This window comes from Danio rerio, chromosome 23 (genome assembly GCF_049306965.1).
Source record: "Danio rerio strain Tuebingen ecotype United States chromosome 23, GRCz12tu, whole genome shotgun sequence".
Classification (NCBI taxonomy): Eukaryota; Metazoa; Chordata; class Actinopteri; order Cypriniformes; family Danionidae; genus Danio; species Danio rerio.
This window is the reverse complement of record NC_133198.1, coordinates 38,624,201-38,648,290: the sequence shown is the minus strand read 5'-3', so window position 1 is coordinate 38,648,290 and position 24,090 is coordinate 38,624,201. Positions and strand designations below refer to the sequence as shown.

The 24,090-nt window shown below is 34.1% G+C and overlaps 1 protein-coding gene across 2 annotated transcripts in view; it reads right to left on the bottom strand.

Moving 5' to 3' along the window:
* acp1 (acid phosphatase 1) overlaps window positions 1–23,298 on the bottom strand; it is a 32,510-nt gene extending 9,212 nt beyond the window's left edge. The window contains 5 exon segments of one of the 2 annotated variants that reach the window (NM_001244782.1): window positions 1,857–1,962; window positions 8,733–8,794; window positions 16,712–16,825; window positions 20,517–20,590; window positions 23,235–23,298. In NM_001244782.1, the coding sequence (NP_001231711.1) occupies window positions 1,857–1,962; window positions 8,733–8,794; window positions 16,712–16,825; window positions 20,517–20,590; window positions 23,235–23,277 (399 nt within the window). In that variant the 5' untranslated portion in view covers window positions 23,278–23,298. 2 annotated transcript variants of the gene reach the window in all.
* Between the last annotated feature and the right edge of the window lie 792 nt (window positions 23,299–24,090).

Here is a 24,090-nt window from a genome sequence, read left to right as displayed (position 1 = left end):
CCATGATTCCAGAATCAGCAACTTCAGATTCACATGGACTTAAAGGTCCAATCCCAATTCTTCCCCTTAGCCCTTCCCTTTACCCCCCACCCCTTGTTTTGCACATTTATGTGAAGGGGTACAGCAGGGTTCTTGCACCATTTTAAAAGTAAAATTTAATGCTTTTTAAGACCTTTTTAAGACCTCAACAAATATAATTTAAGACCCAAAAATGTTATAATTTCTTTGGAATAGGCTACTCATTTTAATGTTCTCGTTAGATTTAAATAAATTGTGCCTCGTCACAGTATGGATAACCCACACTACTTGCCTTTTGGGTGTCTGGTGGTGAAATGAAACTGTTATAACTGACTGTGAGGGGGCATCTAAACTAGAGCTGTAATCAGGATATAAAAGTTAGGCCCGATAGAGCCCGAACCCGACAAGTACATTTTGATTGACAGCTTTTTAAAAGCCCGACATTATCCAAATGTGCACAGGCACACAGCTCTTTTGTCTTTTTTCATGAATGAGTTGTTTATAAGGGTTAACATTACTTATTCATAACAGGCTATAGGCCTAAAATTAGTAACTAGTAACATTGTTAGGTCGAGCTGCAAACAATACAGGGATTGACCTGGACCTGCTATGACAAGCTGCTGCAACGTCCCGCTGCTGCTTTCCACCTTTCATGTGCGACTTGACGACTTTGAGCCCCATGGTCCCTAACGAAAAGGTCTTTTTGCTGAATTTACACATTGCCTCTTTGCCACGTCATTAAATGTACAATTTCCCATCTTTGCATTTTGACACATCAACAACCGCATAATAACAGCACGCAGGTGCAGACCGACGTAAGCATCTGTACTCTGTAGCTCACCTACCATAATAAGCTAAAAATTCACGAAGACTGTCATTTCTCTCCTGTTTTACAAGTGCTAAATTAATCAACTATTAGATGTTTTACGGTGGACCACTGTGCTTCACTATAATCATTAAGCACACCGGCTGAAAATTTAATACCTACAGCCACTTTACGGTAAAATTTAAGACAATTTAAGACCTTAATTTCCCGGATTTTAATTTAAGACATTAAGACTTTTTAAGGACCCGCGGGAACCCTGTACAGGCGTTGCAATTCTCTTCATATTGAAGGCGTAGGGCTAAGGGTAAGATAGCCCTTGAAACTGATATTTTTCAGGACCACACTTCAGGATTTCCTGAAGATAAATACCAATAAATAATGCAATTGGAATAACTACAGCCATCGCCATTTCTTAAGGGTAAATTTTGAAGCCTTTCCCCTTTTACACTCAAGGGCCAAAGGGAAGGAGTAGAAAAATAGAATTGGGATTGGGCCTGAGGATGTTTAGATATTTTAACAGGAAAACACTAAGGAGGATATTTATTTTCCAGATTGACAGAGAACATCGATTATCATGACTTTGATTTTAATTCTATCTGCTTTAAGTATTTCAACATCCAACAAAGTAATATTGAAAACGTGAATTAACAGATCATCATGAATCACCAAAGAAACATGATCGCATATGAAGATGAATGTTAAAAGGGAGTGATGGTTGTGGGAAACATCGAAATAATCTAACAACGCTAGGCTGATTTGAAAGGTTTCCCACACTAGTAAACAGCAGGAGTCAGACTTAGATGAAACGCAGAGTACGAGATTCAGAAGACATCAAATAAACGCACCATAGGTTTATAGACCATAGGATTTGAGACACAGTTTCTGGGAAATTCATATAAGGTTTCAACAACATTTTTTTATTTTTTGGCCTGATGCCACTTTCATTGAATATTTGGCAATGAGTGTCCAGGGTTTGGGACGGATCCCGCTGTGTGCATGTGTGTGCACTTACATAGTACGGGTCTTGGATAATAAGCTGTTTTTCAGGATCGTAGGAGCCGAGCAGCTCAATCTTGGCTTTGCTGTTTTTCACGCTGCTTGCCTTCTTGTTCAGATCTCTGTCAAAAAAAAAAGACACACACTTCAGATCCTGTGCAGCCAGTGGACGGTTGCACAATCATATCAATGATGCGATTCCTCAGTTCTTTCAGACTAATTCGGAAATATGATTCAAATAAGAATGAAACTTGACAGTATTTGCCTGCTCTTTGATTTTTATTTTTTTTTGCAACTCTTTCCCAGGACAAAAACATTGCAACACACACACACACACACACACACACACACACACACAAACACACACACAAACAAACACACAAACAAACACACAAACAAACACACAAACAAACACACAAACAAACACACACACACACACAAAATAAATGAATAAATAATTAATAAAAACACACATACAAATTCCTGGGTAATGAAAGCTAGTGAGGTTGATTATGTATGACAAGAATATTAAAAACAAGCGACTTCTAGGGGTGCGCAATATTACATATTATCAAAGCAGGCGGTTGGTGGCTTGAAGTGGGGTTGTTTGTAACTAAAAAAAAAAGTAGCGAAAAAAATAATAATAATATATAATAATATAATAATAATGTAATAAATAAAAGGGTGGCATGGTGGCTCAGTGGTTAGCACTGTTGCCTCACAGCAAGAAGGTGGCTGGTTCGAGTCCTGGCTGGGTCTGTTGGCATTTCTGTGTGTAGTTTGCACGTTCTCCCTGAATTCATGTGGGTTACCTCCAGGTGCTCCGGTTTCCCCCACAGGCCAAAGACATGTACTATAATGGCCCGTTTCCACTGAGAAGTACAGTACGGTATGGGTCGGTACAGGTCACTTTTAGCAGGTTCCGCTGTAAGGGTACCCTTCTGGTGGGCGTGGTGTACGACAAAGTTTCAGACGATATCATTTTTATTTAATGAAATGTCAAAGTAAAGCTGTACGGGTCGTTCATATAATATATGTGAAGCACTTCTCACAAACCAGATGCTTCATACACATAAATACGTGTGTATAATTTTTCATTACTAACCTTTCTATGAGCATGATTTGATTATTACTGCAGATCAATTATCTGAAATAGCCTACTGTAACTGCAATTATATAAAATAAATAAACAAATGCAACAATTATGAAGACATACAGAACCTTACAGTCTCCGATATGTTACCAATTACAGAAAAACTACACACAACACGTATTTAATCCTTATAAGACTAATGAGAGTGTAAACCTCTCATACAGTACGTGTCTTTAATCTTCAGCAGCACGTGTAACCTCCTGTTAGAAAGTAATTTCGTCATTCTGAGATCATAATAGTCCAGAAGGCGATAATAATAGTTAAACATGGCAGTGTGTTCGTGTTTTAGGTTGCAGAAGCATCGTTTGCTGCTGTTTTTTTCTGGCTTCTCCTTTGTTTTGTTTTTTGTGCTTCACTCTCATGTTTGTCCCATTCTGAAAGAATCAGATTTGAGAAACACTTCAATGCTCATGTGCACCTTATTAATATAAGCTCAAGAAGCTTTTTTTAGTGTTTTGTCAAATATAAAACTGGTTATGGAATTGAATATTTAACAATATATTTTTCTTATGGAATTTATTGTTGTTGTTGTTTTCAGTAACAGTACTCTGTATTGGATGATACTATGAGTCCAGGAATATAAATCGATATCGGGAAGTGACAAAGGATATCAGAACATCTGGTAACACTTTATAATAACTACACACTAATAATCATTTATTAAGCATTAGCAAATAGTGAATTCAATATCTGTTAAGTATTAACTTTACATTAATAGACGCTGGTAAGTAGTTTATAACTGCAGCTACAAATTCTTTATTTTCGAATTATAAGCGCATTTATAATGTAATAATATTTGTTCTTTCATAATTTGTGACTGGTTGATTATTCATTACTAAATTCAGAATTGCATTATTGACAAAGCATTTGTAATTAAGAGTAGTTGGTGGCTTTTAGAATCATTCAGAATGAGTTAGTAAATGATTAATAAACTATTGAAATCAACGTTTATACATCTTATTAATCAGGCATATAGTAATGGTTACTATGCAAGTTAATAAATGCTTTAGTAACTTAACTTCATTCAGTTTTGTGACCTAAGTTGAGGACTATTTATGCTTTATAGATCCCTTATAAATGACAATTAAAGGCTCAGTATCAAATGAACAATAATTTTGGAACTCCTATCTAACAATTAAAATTACTGTTAAGTTTAAGCATGGGTGAATAACAGGAGTGTCAAAACACAAAATAAAATTAGGTACAACAACAGCAATATAATAGTTTAACAATATATTAAGATACAACATTTCAATGTTGTTTAGCGATGTTTAAACTGTACAGTAATTTTATTTTAGATAAGGTAGCAAAGATTTTTCATTTGATACAATTGCATTTGTGTTTCTTCAAATGAAGAGAAATGAATAAAGTCGTTTATTTTCTCCTTTTTCCTGTTTAGTGTTTAACTGAGCTTTTAATTGTCATTAATAAGGGTATTATAAAGCATAAATAGTTCTCACTTTAGATTAGTTCTCAAAACTGAAAGTTAATAAAGCATTTATTGCCATACATACAAGAACTACGAGTATATGCCTGAATAATAATTTGTATAAATGTTATTCTGAATAGTTTATTAATCATTTGCTTATCCAATAGGGTATATGGCGAGCTAGTGTTCTTGCCATACTGATAAACTTCCGGTGACCTGTTATTTTGAACTTTCATCCATTTTATACGGCTCCTTTTACAGCATCAATGTTGTAATGTCATTAAAATACATTCAGTTAAATAAACTTCGGCAATCATTTAGTTGCTCAAGCGTAAAACTAGACAAAAAGCCGTTTATTTGCACGCGCCCATCAGAATTGGCAGGCTAGCGCAGAAGCTTCATTGAATATACTGGGGTAAAATAAATGCTCATATTATAAAGACATGGCGGATGAAAATGTAATTTAATGCAGTGCTTCTTGTAAAACCAGAGACCCACTTTATATCGGGGTCGCTGATTTTCGCTGGTTGAGATCGCTGATTTTTAAAGAAAACAGACCTTAAACATGCTGGTTTTTGCATTGAATACAGTTCGCCGGAAGCGCTTAACCCAGGTTACTGGCAAATTAAAAGTCCTATTAGCAGGCTTCGGCATATACCCTATCGGAATTATCTTAAAAACCAACAGTTATGCTTAAATAACAGTTTATAAATAGTACAATACTTAGTCATGAAAAAGGAATCATTATCAAATGATGAACACACAATTATTAAGCACATTATACATGTGCTTGTAAGTCAAGAATAGAGCATTTGTATCTGCAGTTATAAACGGCTTACTAACGTTTATTAATGTAGAGTTAATGCTTAACAGATATTGAATTCACTATTTGCTGATGCTTAATAAATGATTCATAGTGTGTAGCTATACAGTTTTACAGAACATCTCCATTTTGGACTTGATTTGAATAATGGGAGAAAGGTTAATGTGAAGGTTAATGTGAATAATGGGAGATGGAAATGCAATTGTAAAATAAACTCTGACAAAGCATGTGACTAATGTGGCTTGTTTACTGCTGGTCACTAGGTTACCAATACTACACACAGCCACTCAAACAACTTGATGTAAATTCACCAAATTTGCATTCGGTTGAAAAGATCTTTCTTGGAATAGAAACCTAGTTCACGACGATAATAATACATCAGCATAACTCATTCTAAAGGAGCATGTGGTACTGAAGCAGGAGTAAATGTTTCTGATTTGCAATTGCCAGAATTAGTTATATTTTTAGCCTTTAAACTTTAGGAAGTACCTCACTGAATGCTAATCATATTTTGAGGTCAGTGGCATCTAAAAGTTTGCAAACCTCTGGTCTGTACGAAGCCCTGTTTAATGAGCATCTTGGCGTCTCATTAACTCTCAAGTTTAGGGATCATCTTTTCCAGGTTCAAACCATTGACCTTTAGGATTACCAGCTCAGACCAAATACCATCGTTAATATAGAAAGCAAATACATCAGTCTATGACAGTACACATTTATCTTTAACATCAATTAACCCATGACAGACGTATTGCTAAGCATTATTATGAGTTATATTGAATCAGTATGTCCCACTGAGCTAAACAAGAGAAAAGCCAAATCAGAGCAAAGACGAAGAATCTAAAGAACTCTGTAATCTTCTTAATAAGCACTGGATCTAGCAGAAACATGTGATTCTGACAATATTCCAGAAAAAAAAAATCTCCTTCCTGCATCGTTGACTTCACTTTCAAATGATGGGGCCACAGACTAGTAGATGCAGACTTCAGTGTTGACAGATCCATAATATAATTTATTCACTCAGTTTTGGAATCATCAATCATCATTGTCCTGTCAGAGAGACATTCGGAGGGGTAAGGTAGGAGCCCGAGGCTATTTAAACTGTCAACAAAAAAAAGCCAAGGGCCTCACTACCGCTCGTCACTTTTGTGCAAGTAAACTCAATGAGAAGTGAACTTGGTCCCACTTTTCGCAACATTTTTCCTGCACGTGCATGTTATTATCAATCAGTAATATCTGACATTCTGAATAGGATAAGAATGTGAATTCATATTCATTCACGTCTCCTCCAGTTTATTCATGCTCGCAGAGATTCACTGTACAGCATCCATACAGGCTTTTAAGTCCAAAAGTGTGTATATTTGCAGAAATATTGATATATTTGCTAGGGATAAGTAGTGCATTTTCATTCTAAAACTATTAATATTGTGTTTCAGAGAAATCTCCATGCACACCATACATCCTAAAATGCATGATAAGTGACCAACCATGGCCATTAGGGATGCGCATATTTTGCCTGCATCCATGCTTGCAGTATTCCAGTTGTGTAACGGTAATATGAGAGGGTACTGACAAATCAGGGAACGATATGCAATACACCAATCAGAGATCGGTTGTGAACAGCCGTGCCTCTGCTTTTGTTTCAATCCATCTATATCACCCTGCAGCCAAAGACCTGCCACTCATTGAAGCTAAGCAGGGATAAGCCTGGTCAAGAACCTGGGGTGCGTTTCCCAAAACCATCGCTAGCCAACTAAAGTCACAATTTCCTTCGTTACAAACATAGTTTGTCGATTTGCTGTTTCCCAAACCCATCGTTCCAACGAACATTCGCAAACTGCAGCGCAAACTTCAGCATTCGCAACTATACCTCTGGAGTAGTTTGAAACATAGTTTATGGCTGTGTTCTATTCCCCCTTATCCCCTCTATGCCCTATTCATTTAGAACACTCTAACATTCAAAGTTGGAATTATGAAAAGTAAAAAAGCATCAAGGTCGTCTCTTTTAGGTGTGATTTGCTTTCTAACTATTTTTACAGTTTAGTTTTAGCAATCTTCATGTTTACAATTGTGCTCCCTTTGCAGTGCACTTTGAAAACATTGCTAAATATATAAATAAATAAATGCAACATATATGAACACATACAGCCCCTTACAGTCTCCGATATGTTACCAATTACAGAAAAACAAAACACAGCATACATTCAGTCCTTATTTGAGTTCAAAAACAACATGAAACATATAGCACACAGTCAGTGTAAACCTCTCATACAGTATATGTCTTTATTCTAACTTAATCATTTTAAACACAGCCTGATGGCGAAAGCTATAGGTGACCTAATATATAAAAGTGGAATTTATGTTACGTCTACAAAGCTTGTGAAAACAAAAAGCATACGTTAATTCTTTTAATTTATAGTGGGTTATTTATTAAGTATCTGTACTGTATATGACATGGGCCTGTTGGTTACAACCTTCTGCTGCGGTTTGCATGTCAAATTGTAAAAATAGAATTTTAAAAAATAAATAAATATACAATATCCTACTTAATCATAATAATAATAATAATAATCATCATCATCATCATAATCATCATCATCATCATAATTATTTATATTATTATTAAAGTATGTTTTTTTTATTTCTAATACATAATAATTATTAAATTTAATTTCTTGATAAATCGCCTCATTATTTATTTATTTATATGATTTATATTATGTTAGAATAGTGTTAGCTTTTGTAAGTGATTTTATGTTTTAGAATATGATATGTCATTCTCAATAATATTTGTAAAGCAAACATAGGCCACGGATGGAAGACCACATGGGAAAACTAGTTTGCTGTTGGAAGTGGTGTTAGTGAGGCCAGCAGGAGGCAATCAACCTGCGGTCTATGTCCTAATGTCTCAGTATAGTGAAGGGGACACTATACTGTCAGAGGGTGCCATTTTCGATTAAGACATTAAACCAAGGTCATTTAAAGTCCCATGGCACTTCTCAAAGTGTATCGCAACTCCTACACCATCTGACCTTAGAAAAGATATGATGTACTGGAAGAGATTGTACTGATTTGTTTTTTCACACTTGGCAACTTGTTTTAGATCACAAAGAAGAAAGACCCTTTATTTATTTTAGAAGTGTAGAACCTGTTATTTTTTATTATAAAATATTCTTACATAATATTATTATTTATTTGTATTTTATTTTAATATTATTAATATATTTTTATAGAGCCTAAATGTATGTGTGCGATGAGTTTTGTTTGCTGTTTAAAAAAAAAGAAGAGAAAAAAGCTATTTGTACTGCATTTTTCATATCTAACATGTTCAATAAAAATACACCTTTTAAATAAAAAAAAATATATCATATTTATAATTATACCATTTACCCATAAAGTTACCCAAAAGGTACTGTATCTACTGAATTAATCAAAATCCCAATATATGGCTATTACTCCTCCAAAATCCTAATTTAACCTTTGCACATACCTTAAATTGCTTTCGTCCATGCAGAGGATGTAATCAAAACTCATGAAGTCATCCTTGGTGACCTAAGAAAGTGAAAAGACAGCATAAGTATCGTATGCAATGCTTCATGCACATTGTCCAGCAGTGACCCTTTAAGACCCTTTCAGCCACCATCAACCCCCCTTCTCTCTAATTCTTCCTGTCTTTTTTTTAAATCTGCAGCCCAAAGAGCACGTCGTAAGCTTGAACAAACTCCAGAGAACATAAGGAAAAGTCTGTAGAGCGAGCAAACGTGCTGTCTATGTCTGCTCAAACATTCGTTTCCCTCGCTCAAAACGTGAAGGAACAGATCAAAGCACATCTGTGGCTGTACATATGTGTGCGCATTTATTGAGCAAGAAAGCATGATTCATCTGGTACGCCACTGCCCAGGGTCGGTCATAATAGAATGTTTCCAATTTATAAAAACAACAGAAGAACAAAAACCTGAAAAGTGTTTAAACGTAACATGCATGAGGGGTGAAAAAACTAGAGGAACGCCTGTTTGGCTATACCATTTTGCCTGTATAATTGTTGATTTGTGTGAGGTCAACTGGACAAAGATGTCTTTGGTGTAAGCTCAGCTCTGTAAAACCTGACCTCAAAAGGCCAAACTAAAGCTCGCCCACATGACTGAAATATCTGACTGACGTCTGAAATATGGGGGAGGAAAGCACGCAAGTTAGGAGTTTTCTCTTCGTTTGACATGTAATAGGTCAAACCGTGGATATTTCAGACAAGGTGATGCAGTGGCCTTGCTTTAACATTGTGTGCTCCATATTTTGAGCGGTTTTGTGTTCTGCTAATTTTTTTTTTTTTTAATCAAAGAGATGCAAAAAAAATATCCAGCATCTAAGCACAGGATATAAACTAGCAAGCACGCTTGTTTTGATCACCCAAAAAGAGCCTATAATCAAGCATGATGGTTTCTTGTCCAGTGTTAATTTCGCTGACGAAAAACTTTCATTATAATTTTCATGATGAACAAGTTTCTACTGACGAAAAGTAAATAAAAATGAGGGGATGATGACGACAACTATAATAAAAAATATACTGACATTTTCGAGAATGTGATTGAGGGATGTTTTGGAAAATATCCAATCAGAATTAATCTTGGTGTGTGATGCATGACACGCGCAGTCGCACACACATTTGAAAAGTAACTGATCCACAGTAGACGCGGGATGCGGTTTCATCATCATCATTTACGTTTACATATGGTGAAAATCCCCACCATTATTAATGAAAAGTAGCTATGTTCGTAGGGCTGCTGTTACATCATGCACTACGACTGACAAACATGAAGAGTTTGTCATGAAAAATTAGCTGTTTTCTAGACCAATATAGCTGGGAAATATACTCTCATACTGGCATAACAAGGAACTGTGCAGTCATACTATCACTGCAGCCACATCAATTATATTATGCAGTGGTTTTCCTGTCCATATACAGTAGATCTAGAAAATAGCAACTTTTAGTTTTCTATCAGTCTTAGTACACCATGTAAGTATAGAAAAGTCAAGCTTTAAATAAGAGAATGATCAAAACTCTTATTGGAAATGTTTCATCAAGATGCTAATGGTCTAATCTGATTCAATGATCTATGCCAAGCTAAAAATGCTTCCGCCTAACATCGAGATGGACAGAATTAATTAAAAACTTTTGTATCCACCATCTCAGTTAGTTTCTCTGGGGATTTCTGATCACTACACGAGGCGCCAGGCCTACTCGCAATAGTCTTTCCGGTGTAGGTAGGTATATTGTCGCAGACTTTTCGCCATTTATGCATTACCATGACCAAAACAGAAAGAAAAGTTGTGTAAACAAAGTATTAATAATGTTTTACCATGCATTTCAAACACAAGATGCTCAAAGTACAGTTTGAGTACAGGTTATTCAAATTTAGCGGCGCTCACCCAAAACATAACCTATTCCATACCTGCTCACTAGCGGCCCAATTAAAAACTTTTAAAGATGAATTATTTGACTCAAGGTGGCTTCAAAAACGTGGAGTGTTCATTTAACAACCCATAGAACAGCTACAGAACTAAGCTGGGTTTATAGGTTCTTATATGGTAGCACATTATATGGTAGCGCAGTGGTTCTCAAACTGTGGTACGTGTACCACTAGTGGTACGCAGGCTTCCTTTTAGTGGTACGCGGAGGAATGAAATATGTCATGTACATGCTACACACATTCAAAATTTACCAAAAATGATGTATATAATATGCCATATATGACATATAGCCTATGTTTTTGAGGTAATCTGCCATGTTTTTTTTAACCGTGCAGAGTTTTAGCTGCTTTACTGGGCCTACTACGCTGCTGTATTTCAATACTGCTCATTTTGGTGGTACTTGTAGAGACAAATTGTTCCTGAGGTGGTACTTGATGAAAAAAGTTTGAGAACCACTGTGGTAGCACACAACCACCAAAAGCCAATATGTGTGTATATGTGGTGAAAATCCCCACCACTATTAATAAAAATAAGCTATGTTTGTAGGGCAAAAGTTACATCGTGCACTACGACAGACAAAAAAAATGAAGAGTTGCTATTTAACAGACCAATATAGCTGTTAAATATACTCTCATACTGGCATAATAATTAAGGAATGTTGCCGTCTTACTATGACTGCAGGAGCCACAATGATATCACACAGAGCTTTTTTTCTGGCAATATAAATATAGAAAATAGAAATTTTTAATTTTCTGTCAGTCTTACTACACCAGAAGAGTCCAGCTTTAAATAGGAAAATAATCAATACTCTTCTTGGAAATTTCTCATCAAGATGCGAATGGTCTAATCCGATTCAATGATCTATGCTAAGCTAAAAGTGATACCGCCAGACCTTGAGATTGGCTGAATGGATTTAAAGCTGGTAAAACTGACCTTTTCTCTATAGGGAGCTTCAAAAAAGGTAAAGTGTTCCTTTAACCACCCCAAAGAATTGCTAATGAATGAAACAATTTTTAGAGGTTGAAACTAATTTAAACTAAAAGTGCTTCCGCCCAATCTGGAGATCAGCTGAAAGGATTCAAAACTGGTAAAACTTAACAGTTTAACCAAAGGTGGCTTTAAAAAATGTGGACTGTTCCTTTAACAACTCCAAAAAATGCCTATAGAACTAAATTGGGTGTTTACAGGTTCTTATATGGTAGCAAAACCACTGAAAGACCAATTTGTGTACAGCTGAAGTCAGAATTATTTACATAAAACATAACATAAAAAATTAAAAGCTGTTTTTATTCTAGCCGAAAAAACAAATAAGACTTTCCCCAGAAGTAAAAAAAAAATATCAGACATACTGTGAAAATGTCCTTGCTCTGTTAAACATAATTTAGCAAATATTTAAAAAATAATAATAATAAAATAAAAAGAAATTAAAGGGGAGATTAATAATTCTGACTTCAACTGAATATATGTGATGAAAATCCCAACTCATTATTAATAAAAAGAAGCAATGTTTGTAGGGCAGTTATGTTTCCCACCCAGCAACAGCCTTGCTTCTTGGGAAAAGGTTATAGTTCCCATTAAGTGATCTATTTGTGATTTATGGATATGCTACGAAGGACACGTCGATAGTACGTTATGAAGCAACTGTGTTTTATCAAAATACAGACCAAACACTATTTGGAAGCCAATTCAAAACAACAAACTCTATGGAGAATTTCTTCAGGAAACATAGATGATAGATGAAAAACGGCAGAAAACACAGAGGGAGATTGAGAAGAGGGGTCAATAGCAGACAGGCAGAGGACGACTGTCCAAATCAATTTATTGGAAAAAGCTTAAAAATAAGGGGAAAAGATAAAACCTCTATGGTGTGTGACAAAGATGAAGTACGTTTGGCTGTAATTTGTGGTTCGATAATATTAATGCATGCTCTCTCGCCAAAACTGACTTAATATATGGGAAAGGGTGTATGGGCAAGGTTTCATGAGCGACACTGACTGAAGTTATTGAAATGATGATAAATGTGTCGTCCATAGTGTTATGCACATCGATACTGTGCTGAAAGCTTCATGCGCTCATTCCTCTCCCACCATCTGCCTTATTTTTAATCAAGTATTATTTGCTTCAAGTTTTTAGTTTTCCAGTGTGTTGGGCAGCAAAACTGTTATTAGTCTAACCATGCTCAGATCTATATCAAGATCTATATCTTGTTATAGATTATAAATCCCTAATGAACCAACCACATAAGAGTGATTCAATGCATTTATATTTGTTGATTTGGTCAAGATGATCTGCCGAAATTCAAAATGAGCATGAGCATGGGGAAGAACTGAAATGACTTTAAGCATGACATGACTGTTGGCTGGTCTGAGTATTTCAGAAACCACTGATCTACTGGGATTTTCGTCAACAGGCATCTCAAGGGTTTACAGTCAGAGAATGGTAAGAAAATATCAAGCGAGTGCAATTCTGTAGGTAAAAATGCTCATCTTTCTCCAACTAGGAGTATGTTAACTTACATTTTCCCATTTTGCCGTCTGTTTCGCTCTATAGTTTCGCTACATGTAGAGAGCGTCACATCACCTTCCCGCGTTTGTCGCAATTTACGTGACATCACTCGGACGAAGGAACTTGGCCAGACACACCCCGGCCCTAATCAAATGCATGGATTGAGCACGGCCATGTTAATATAAAGAGGAAAATAAACACAGCAGAATTATGCTTTATTGGGGCCCTATCATACACCCTGCGCAATGTGGCGCAAGGCGCGGCGCAAAAATTGTTTGGTAGTTTCAGCTTGGCACAAGAGTCGTTTTGAGGCGTTGCGCTACGCTGTTAAAATAGCAAATGCATTAGCGCTCATTTGTGCGCCCATAGGCGTTCTGGTCTAAAAAGGAAGGCATTCTGAGGCGCATTGATGGCGCGTTGCTATTTTGAGAAACTATAATAGATTATAATAGATAATACAGATAATATAATACAGTAAAACTATAATAGATAATAATTTTCATTAGACCAAAACAAACCCGGTCTAAACTCCGGCGCAGAGTTGCACCTCGCTTACACACTGCTTAATACACACAAGAGAGCAATAGGCAAATATCTTTACATATGAAAAAATTGTAATATTAAGAATATTTATAGGATATAATAAGAATAGATATAGGATATAAATATAAAGGATTAAAATATTTCAAAACATTATTTTCTAGCCTACATAAATATGAAAAATCACTGCTTTTATGTCTTCTTCATCTCGGGAGGCTTTTTCAGTTCATTCATGACAATTTGCTTGTTATATTTTCTTATTATTAGCAGTATTATTTATTATATCCATATTTATATTTGTTTTTATAATAAACAAGCTTAGATTTGCCCACCTGTCAGGTTTTAGACCATATGGGGCACAGCATGTGTTTTAGGATATAACTCAGGTTTTTGAACACACTTTGTTATTATTGTTCATTTATTCGTTTGCTGGAAATAAGAACTGAATTTAGAAATAGTTTTGAAACAAATATTTGCGCTTAACAAACAAAAGTATTTATTTATAGACTAATTTATGTCTGTGTGTAAAGGTTTCCCTATCCAAGAGCGAAAATGAAAGTAGATCATTTATCTCTCATTCTCACGCAGTAGATGCTCTGTTTAACAGTTTTCTGTTTAAAAAACTGTCAACTGTTAACTGTTTGCTAGTGAAATGCTAATTTTTTTCACTTAGACTTACTTTGCGTCCTGTAAATAGCGAATGCGCTCTTAGCATGACGCAGCTGACTCTTAAAGGGAATGGGAGATGAGACTCTAATTGCTTTATTCTCAAAACACATCTATAACTCATTAAGAAAATAAACTCAACCCTAAACTCAATTTGCCTATTGCTTTCTTGTGCATATTAAGCAGTGTATAAGCGAGGCGCAACTCTGCGCCGGAGTTTAGACCAGGTTTGTTTTAGTCTAATGAAAAATCTATTTTAGTTTCTCAAAATAGCAACGCGCCATCAATGCGCCTCAGAACCCCGACCTTTTTAGACCAGAACGCCTATGGGCGCACAAATGAGCGCTAATGCATTTGCTATTTAAACAGCGTAGCGCAACGCCTCAAACGACTCTTGTGCCAAGCTGAAACTACCAAAAGATTATTGCGCCGCGTCTTGCGCCACATTGCGCCGAGTGTATGATAGGGCCCTAAGTCGTTGTTTTTTGTTTTTTTTTAATAGCGGGTTATAATCACACCTAAATGTATTAAAAGGTAAGTTAATTATACCTTTACTTTGTAGCAAACACGATGCAGCTTTCAATCAGGATGAACAGTTTCCATAAGTATAGTTTATAGATAAAGGTCTATGACTCTGCATACAATGACTTTGTCTTGCTGGAGTTCATAGCAGTTTCACTTTACTTCAGGGCACATTAATGCCGCTCTGTAACTTAGGTCTATAGGAGACATTCATAAATATGCCTCGCAACTTCAGCAGAGTTTATTTGAGAGCACAGAAGAAAATCTGCATTTGAGCAGCGTATAGTTGAGCAAGAAGTTTTGTGCACAAACAGAGGAATCCGGCGAGCATGCGAAGAGATTCACATGCTCGTATTACACATAAAAGCTATCTCGACTTGTGATACTGCGTTCACGACATTTGTCATTGAAACAACGCCATAGGTAGTTGGTAGATCTGTGTAAAAGGCCTGTCGCCACAGCTGGAAAAAATCCTAGAGGAAACACTAAAACATAATTTGGAAAACAAATTATTAAGTCTCTGGAGATTCCACTGTTTGTTGATGGCTGTGTTTATGTTAATGGAAAAGAAATCAAGTGTTGAATTCCCTGACATTCACTGACTAAAAAGCACAATATCGATGATCTATAATGAAATAAAAAAACAGTTGGTTGTGTTGAGCAGAGCTTCCAGAATTTTGTGATTCTGCGATCGTTAAATTGAATGCAAATTCAAGCAAATTGGAAAAAAATGGAAGGAGCTAGCCATGTTTTGATTTCTGCCGACTTTGGCCCTTTCTTGCAGACTTTTGCACTGTGCTTCTCCTGAGGTGTGTGACCCGCTTTCGACACTAAACCCTTTCTCTCTTTGTTTCCCTTTATATAAATTACAGAAAGGTTCAAAAGTAAGAAATTACTAAGATGTGTAAATTTGCTAACATTTTATACTGCAATATTTATAACATTAATACAGTAAAACACAAAAAATCCTACAAATATTGAGGTCAATTTTCCAAAAGGTTGCAACAAAAGTAAATTTAGGCTGCGAAAATCTGAAAACGTTCGTGCAAAATCTAGAAGAGGCTGGTTGAGCATGGAGTAGACAAACAACAGACCATTATTTAAGAGGTACCGCCTGGTGGGTGCACTTGATAGTGGATTGCCATGTGGAATAGGGAAAAAAGGTAGTGAAAAATAGCCTAACCACAACAACAAGCAAAACATTTTAATAAATAGAAAGCAAATGTTTTTCAAAAGATATTTCAAGGCTACTTGGACAAAAAGATATATATAAATTTGTAGACTTTCAATGTTTTTTTTCTTCTAAAATGTCTTGTTCTTTTATTGTGATTGCAAAAAAATCAGTGGGTGGATTTTTACCATTAGAGGCTGGCTGCTTTCAAACATCTTATAAACATGATTTATAAGAAAGAACCGTTGGTTTATATGAAAGTTACTGAAATTAAATTGGTCCAACCTGGTACAAATGAGGTGTATCTAATAAAGTGGCCAGTAAATGTTAAGTGGTTATAAAATAGCATTCTTGCCCAAAAAAAACTAGCTGACCTCCAAGTTTCATAACACGCGTACAAACCAAATCCCACATCTGCAGTACCTGTCTTGCCCTGTGATCTGTCTCTATGCCATGTTTCCTGAGGCAGGCCAGACCACGGGCATCAGGAGTGCTGCCAGTATTCCAATCAGAGGTGGCACCAGAGTCTATAACCCACTGTAACACACACACACAGAAAACACGGCTCTAGTTGAGTGCTAATCAGGACCCCGCCGTACCTGCCGCGCCACGTGCCTCATGGAAACGCCATGCTTCTTCATGCAGGCCTGGCCACGGTGATCCGGGGGGTTTCCGATCTCATAGGTGGACGTGGCGGCACTGTCTATTCTCCACTGAAGACACACACACATATAAAGCATAACGATACAAACAAACATGCATAAACACACACAAAAAGAAGAGTATCATTTAAAGGTCTATATTACCAGGACTAAGATTTCCTATCCTATTCTGTGCATTAAATACATCCTGATTGTGCATTAAAGGTGCAGTATGTAAGTTTGACACCCAGTGGTTGAACTAGGTATTGCATTCCTGGTTTAAAAAAAAAAAAAAAAAAAAAAACACACAAACGCAGGTCGCCAGATTGACGACACCAAAAGGAGCGTGCCTGACTATCGAGCCTAAATGCTGATTTAAGGCTGATTTAAATCATGCTCTAAATAAAAAGCAATGGCATGCGATAGGAGAAACAGTTTTTGTCCTAACCAACACCTGAAATGAATGAATAAATATATATATATATATATATATATATATATATATATATATATATATATATATATATATATATATATATATATATATATATATATATATATATATATATGTATATGTATATGTATATATATATTATTGAAAACTGCCATACTACTGAAAGCAGCAGCAGATAGTTCACCTCAGATCATGAAAATAAAATAAACCATTTGAAATTGACCTTTAAAACTGTTACTTGGTGCAAACCCAACACTTATCAGCGATTCCGCATCTATATTTAATAATGTTAAAGGGGTTTACTATGTATTCATTAGATTAGAAATCTTACCATTTTGCTGAAGTGCAGTGAGTGCACTATTCTGCTGTATTTTGTCTGGTGCAAACAGCCAAATTGCTTGTCACTGTAAATCTCGTCACATAGTGTTAGTACACTGGGTTACAATGTAACTTGCTCACTTACTGTTTACATTTAAATATTATATTATTAATAACTAATTAATAACGTCATGTGGAACTCTTAATCTGTATCTAATTTTGGAGGCTGCTACTGTCCACCACAGGTCACATATCAGTCACAGACGCACAATTTGAGAACCTTCTTGACTGAATGGATGAAATACGCCCTTTTCCACCAAGGCAACCCGGGTTAAATGACCAAAACAACGACACACGTTCCAGCACGTAACGCACATTTTCAAAACACAATATCTGACTTAAGCATTGTTTTTCAGATAAACAAGAATGTTTACTTAGCATATTTCATAAATATCTGCAAATATATCATGGTATTTTTATGCTCAAAAATTTACATACTGCACCTTTAATATAGTAAAAAATGAACAATTATAAATTTTATAAAATATATTTGATTAACACAGTAAAAACTGAACATTTCTGAATGATTTAAAATGTATTTGATCTACAATACAGTAAAACTAAACAATTATGAACATATAAAATGGATTTTATCAAAATACAGTAAAAAAATAAACAATTATGAACATAAAATATTTTTGATGAAAAATACAGTAAAAATGAACAATTGTGAACATTCAATGTGTTTTTTGATGAAGAATATAGTAAAACCTGAACATTTAGGTTGATGAAAATTACAGTAAAAACGGAACAACTATGAATTATATCAAAAGAATTTGATTACAAATACAGTAATAACAAATGTTTTCTTATCCAGCAAAATTTAACATTTAATTTACTCCTGTAATTTAAAGTTAACTTTTCTGCATCATTAGTTTTGTCTTTGATCATGTCACATGATCCTTCAGAAATCAATATGTGTTAATCTTCTGCACAAGAAACATTTACTATTGTTATCTGTGCTAAAAGCTCTTTTTTAGGAAGATACAGAACATTTTGTGTGTGTGTATATATATATATATATATATATATATATATATATATATATATATATATATATATATATATATATATATATATATATATAAAAATGTTTTATCTTGGACACCAGGGTATTTACAAGATTTCACTTGTCTTATTTTGAGACAGAAAAAACCCTGGTAAATACACAAAAAGAAAAGATACAGAAAAAAACTATTTTGTCAATCTGAACTTTCTTTTTATCAACATAAAATATATCAGATTTTACAACACTCTCAAGCTGGAAACATGTTTTTTATAATTTAATTAAAAGAATAATTATTAAAGATTGAGTAAATAAAGTAACTGATCATAACAGAACAGCAAATAAAGAACCATGTGACACTAAAGACTGGAGTAATGATGCAGAAATTGTATTGTAATTGAATCACGAAAAATTATTTAATTCCAAACCAGAAAAAAGTCAACTGTAAACCATTTAACAATTAAACAAGTTGTACTGTATTTTTCATCAAATAAATGCAGCCTTGGTGAGAATAGTTTTCTTTTAAAAACACACCAAAATTGTGCTGATGCCAATCTTCTGGCAGGCTATGCAGGTTTAAAACTCATTGTATGCATATATACGTTACTATATAGTGGTTTGTTACAGCCACAAAAATGCAAGTTAAGCATATCCAATGAGATAGTGTTGGCCCAGCATCCACATTTTTAATATATCTGGCCTTACACTTAAAGGCTGGAATCAATCTGACAGTGTTTCTCTGCATTTTGGCTCACGAGGCTAAGGTTTCGACTTTCAAGCTTTTTGAACAGCAAGAAACATGCTTTTTTGGTGTGCAATTTTTGTACCTTGTGCAACTACAGCCCTCAAGTCAAACCTCTACAATAAAATGATCATGATAGCAATACTCTCTCTTCCAAAAGGTGCATCACCTCATGCACTTAAACTACAAGCACTTAAAATATTTATGAAAAGACATCAAGTCTACAGAAAATAGTTAAACTGAAGAGGATTAGACAAATTTAGATAAATACTGACCTTCAGTTTTGATTTATTCTTTTTAATTTAATTTATTTGTTTGATAGATTTTATTAATCACAAAGGGAAATTCACGTATTTCTAAAAATAAATAAAAATAAGTTACATATATATATATATATATATATATATATATATATATATATATAAATATATATATGTACATACACACACATATATATATATATATATATACATACACATACATACATATATATATACATACATATATACATATATACATTTATATATATATATATATACTTACTTTTTAGATGATACTTCTTGTGTTCATCTATAATTAATTTACTTTATGTTTTGTTTTATATTGTATCTTTTATTGTTAATTGTTGTGTAAATGTTCATTGGACCAACATTTTGGACTTACATTAGCTTGAAATGCTAATACGGTAACAGGCCTTAAAAATAATAATAAATAATAATAATACATTTTCACTTTGAGGGTAAAATGTGATATGACTCCACTATGTTGTTAACTGTAATGTCTGGTCAACTGCAATCCCTGCGATGTGATTATTGAGGACTCGAACATTGTGATATCGATGCTGCAATGATATATTGTGCAGCCCTAGACTGAATATTAAAAAAACAACAAAAAGTTTTTAAAAAATTATTAAATGAATAAATTTAGGCAGTGATGTAACAGAAAAAAGGAAATATTTATTATGAATTGCTGTTGTTCTGGAGTGCAAACATCACTTTGTTACATACCTGCTTAATCGCTTAAAGTTAGTGAACATCAACACCAACCAATCATTTCCTCCAGAAGATGATGCAGTGTCACAGTCAATACACTGAAGCACATGCTGTTTGATTTTTAAGTCTTCATAAACTCTGATCATCATACACATTATTTAATAAACAAAGCTTGACATGCTGTGCCTTACCTTATCCACCACTCCGCTGTCTGTGGCCATCTTTCTGAAGACAGCCTCCGCGATTGGAGATCTGCAGATATTCCCTGGGTATCGAGGTGAAAGTTAAGAATTATATTCATTTGGCAGGCAACTTTAACAAAGTCACATTTAATTTGATTAAAACAATGTGAATTGTAAAAAATGCAGTAATATTTAGTTAGCAATTTAATTGATTTAAGGCTTTGTTTTGAAAGAACCATTCTGTCAAACTTTACAATGAGGTTTCTTCAATGTAGTTGCTAACATAAACTAATAATAAACAATAAATGTTCAGTATTTATTAATCATATATGAACATTTACTAATGTATTATTAAAATCCAAATTCATGCATGTTTATATTAGTTTATGCACTGTAAGTTAAGATGAACTGAAAATAAACAACTTTATTTTCTATTAAGCAACCTTAACAAAGATGAATAAATACTGTAATAAACAGTTATGCTCTGATCAGGATTTTTGCAGCCGATACAGAGTACCAATAACTTGTCATGATGATCAGCTGATGTGGAGTATTGATTCTGATGCTTTAAGCTTTATAATACTTAAAGCATTTTTTTTCCAAGTATAATACTTACGTGTCCTTACCTAAGAGAATAAACTAAGAATGTTCTATATAACCCACTTAACATGTCTCTTATTTCATGTGGACATGTCATGATCAGAAGCAGCTTTACAGAAAATAATAGATAAAACAGATTTTTTTTAAAAATTTAAATTGGTAAGTAAATGATGGAAGAAAAATTCAACATGTCTTAATGAAAAAAGCTTGCAACTTATTTCATCTCATGCATATTTGATGCATAAGAAGTTAAAATGCACACCTATAAATACATATTTACTGAAACAAGTATATTACAAAAAGGTATATTATTAAATATTTAAGTTAAAAAAAAATTGTCACTTTTTTTATTTCATTAAAATGTTCAGTCATGTTTTAATAACTTTGCAATGGTTAAAAACACAAAACTTTCTGTTGTTATACATGCAAAGGCCTAAATATACGTAAAATTCCAATATTTTGCTCTCCAACTAGCACGTCAGGGTCCTCTGCATGTAAACCCATAAACAAACACCTGCGATCAGTTCATGAGATCGGCTGGATTAGCGAGAACCGATCGAGTCATAAAATGTGATTATTGGCCAATTCCGATCTCCAGCCGATCGATCAGAGCATCCCTAGTAGTAAATGTTTTGTTTACTGTTTGTTCATGTTACTTAATACAATCTTATTGTAAAGTGCTACCAAACGTTCAGAAATGTTCATTTGATCAAGGTTGAAAATAACTGTGCTGCTTAATATTCTTATTTTTGTTATTTTCTCTCTCTTATTTCTTGAAATCTGGTATAAGTTTTCCCAGGAAACTTCAAATATTAGAAATATATATATATATTAGAGTAATTACGTGCAAATGTCAACCTTGCCATGAAAAAAATTAAGTTTTCACCAAAATAAGCAAACCGTTTCTGGGTTTTTTTGTGTAAGCAAGTATTTTACAGTGCTTTAAAAATACTCAAATTCATCTGTTAATGTTTTCAAACTATTTGATTTGATTTATCAAAGTCACACAAGTGGCAATTTTACATCTGTCACATCCATAACGACACACTTTCCTCATAAATGTGAAAATATTAAATTAACTAAAACCAATCATTTTGTGTTTCATAGAGAGCCAACTTATATCCTTTTGATTATCATAGTTTTCTTGGGGGTCAAGCAGTTTGATTGACAGAATTTCTACAAAGTATATTGTATGCTGTAAACCCGCAGACTTTTTTTTGTCACATCCATAAAACATGTTTATTTCCCAAGTTTCAAGTTCAAAACGTGTTTACAGATTGATATTTTTTGATCCTATAACTTTGTTGTCAGTTGTTCGGTAAAATATAAACAAAAGTTTCAATATAATGTCAACGTATGCTTTCTGTGCCAATTCATGTTTTGACTTTTTACTGCAAATGTCACATCCATAATGCTGGAATTGCTTATATACATATACAAAAGTATACAACTGCTGTATAAAATTCTAAAATACACATGATTATGGTCATATTTGGAGATGTTATTTAAAAGTTTAATAATCCTGGGACAAAGTTACCAGCACAAAAACACACTGAGAATTTGTGTATTTATTTAATGTTGGTTATTATTACTATAAAACATCCTCTTAGTAAAATTGAGCAAATGTTCAAACGTGTATAACTTTGAAAAAAAAAACGTAAATAAAACAATTTACAGACAATAAAGCATGATATCTTGCAAAACTCTAAGAAGGATATTAATAACCTTTTCTAATGACTTGGAAAGTAACGTTATATGAAAGCTTACCAAATCTGCTTAGTTTGTGTGTTGAGTTGACGCTATAACTTTAACAAATATGTAAACATAAGTTGTTGGTGGTGAGAAATACACATATAGCTTATGTTACGGTTTATATGAGCCAACTATAATAATAATAAGTGCACCAATATAACAATACAAATAAATTCCTGTGTTGATTGCATCAGAATGGCAGTGTTTGAGCTGACGATGACAGCTTTCATTCAGTGAATGAGTCGACTATCACAGTGTGAAACACTGATAACAGTTTAACCGTTTAGTTCAGCAGTAACATTGTTTGTCAGCTGGCCATCGAAACACCGTAATGTCATTAAGGAAGGTCAGGGGATATTTTATAGCATTTCTTACCCAAGCACACGAATAACACCGACTTTCCGCTGGAAGCCGCCATATTGGTCACTAAAAAAGGTCCTCGCGCCACCACTGAGGGTTGCCTAAATTTCCGCCTGTTCCAAAATTAATCAACATAAAAACTACGGTATAGATTTAAAATGTAACTTAAGTTTTAATCTAATATTTATGTATGTGGCGGAGTAAATACACATCTATTGTACACATCTATGAACATGATCTATATGCACCCACTTTCACTTTTATGCTCTTCTACGCACGCAATTTATGAATTTCTAAACATATATATTCTTAGGTCCAGTGACAAGGAGAGTGTGTAAAGTCTTGATATCTACAATTTAAAGGAAGCACATGCTTCACCTAGTAGCATATCACATCACACCCAGAGCTCAGAGCTGAGTAAATTACCAGAAAGTGGCACAATAATTATTTATATTTCTTTGATGTTTTTCCAGGCTTGCATAAACCTAATCATCCCTGAACTATTGGTGGTATTACTAAAATAAAACAGCATATCTAGGTGCATGACGAGCTGTTTTAACATTTAAAAAACACAATAGTATAGTTTTTATTTATTATCTAACATACTAGTAGGCTACTCATTTATTAAATGAATTGTATTATGAGACCTTGACTTTTATTGCCATTTTAGAAGTTTAAAATAATATAGTGTAAAAAATAATAGGGAAAAAAGTCTGTAAAATAACTAAAAATGTACTGGTAGCTAATTACAAGGTTTTTGTCCCATAATATTCAACACCATCCCAGACAATATATCACTTTAAACTACTAAAAATGTTAATAAGAGTCAATTTTTCGAACTTTTAATTGTTAAAATTTGTTGAAAGAAACA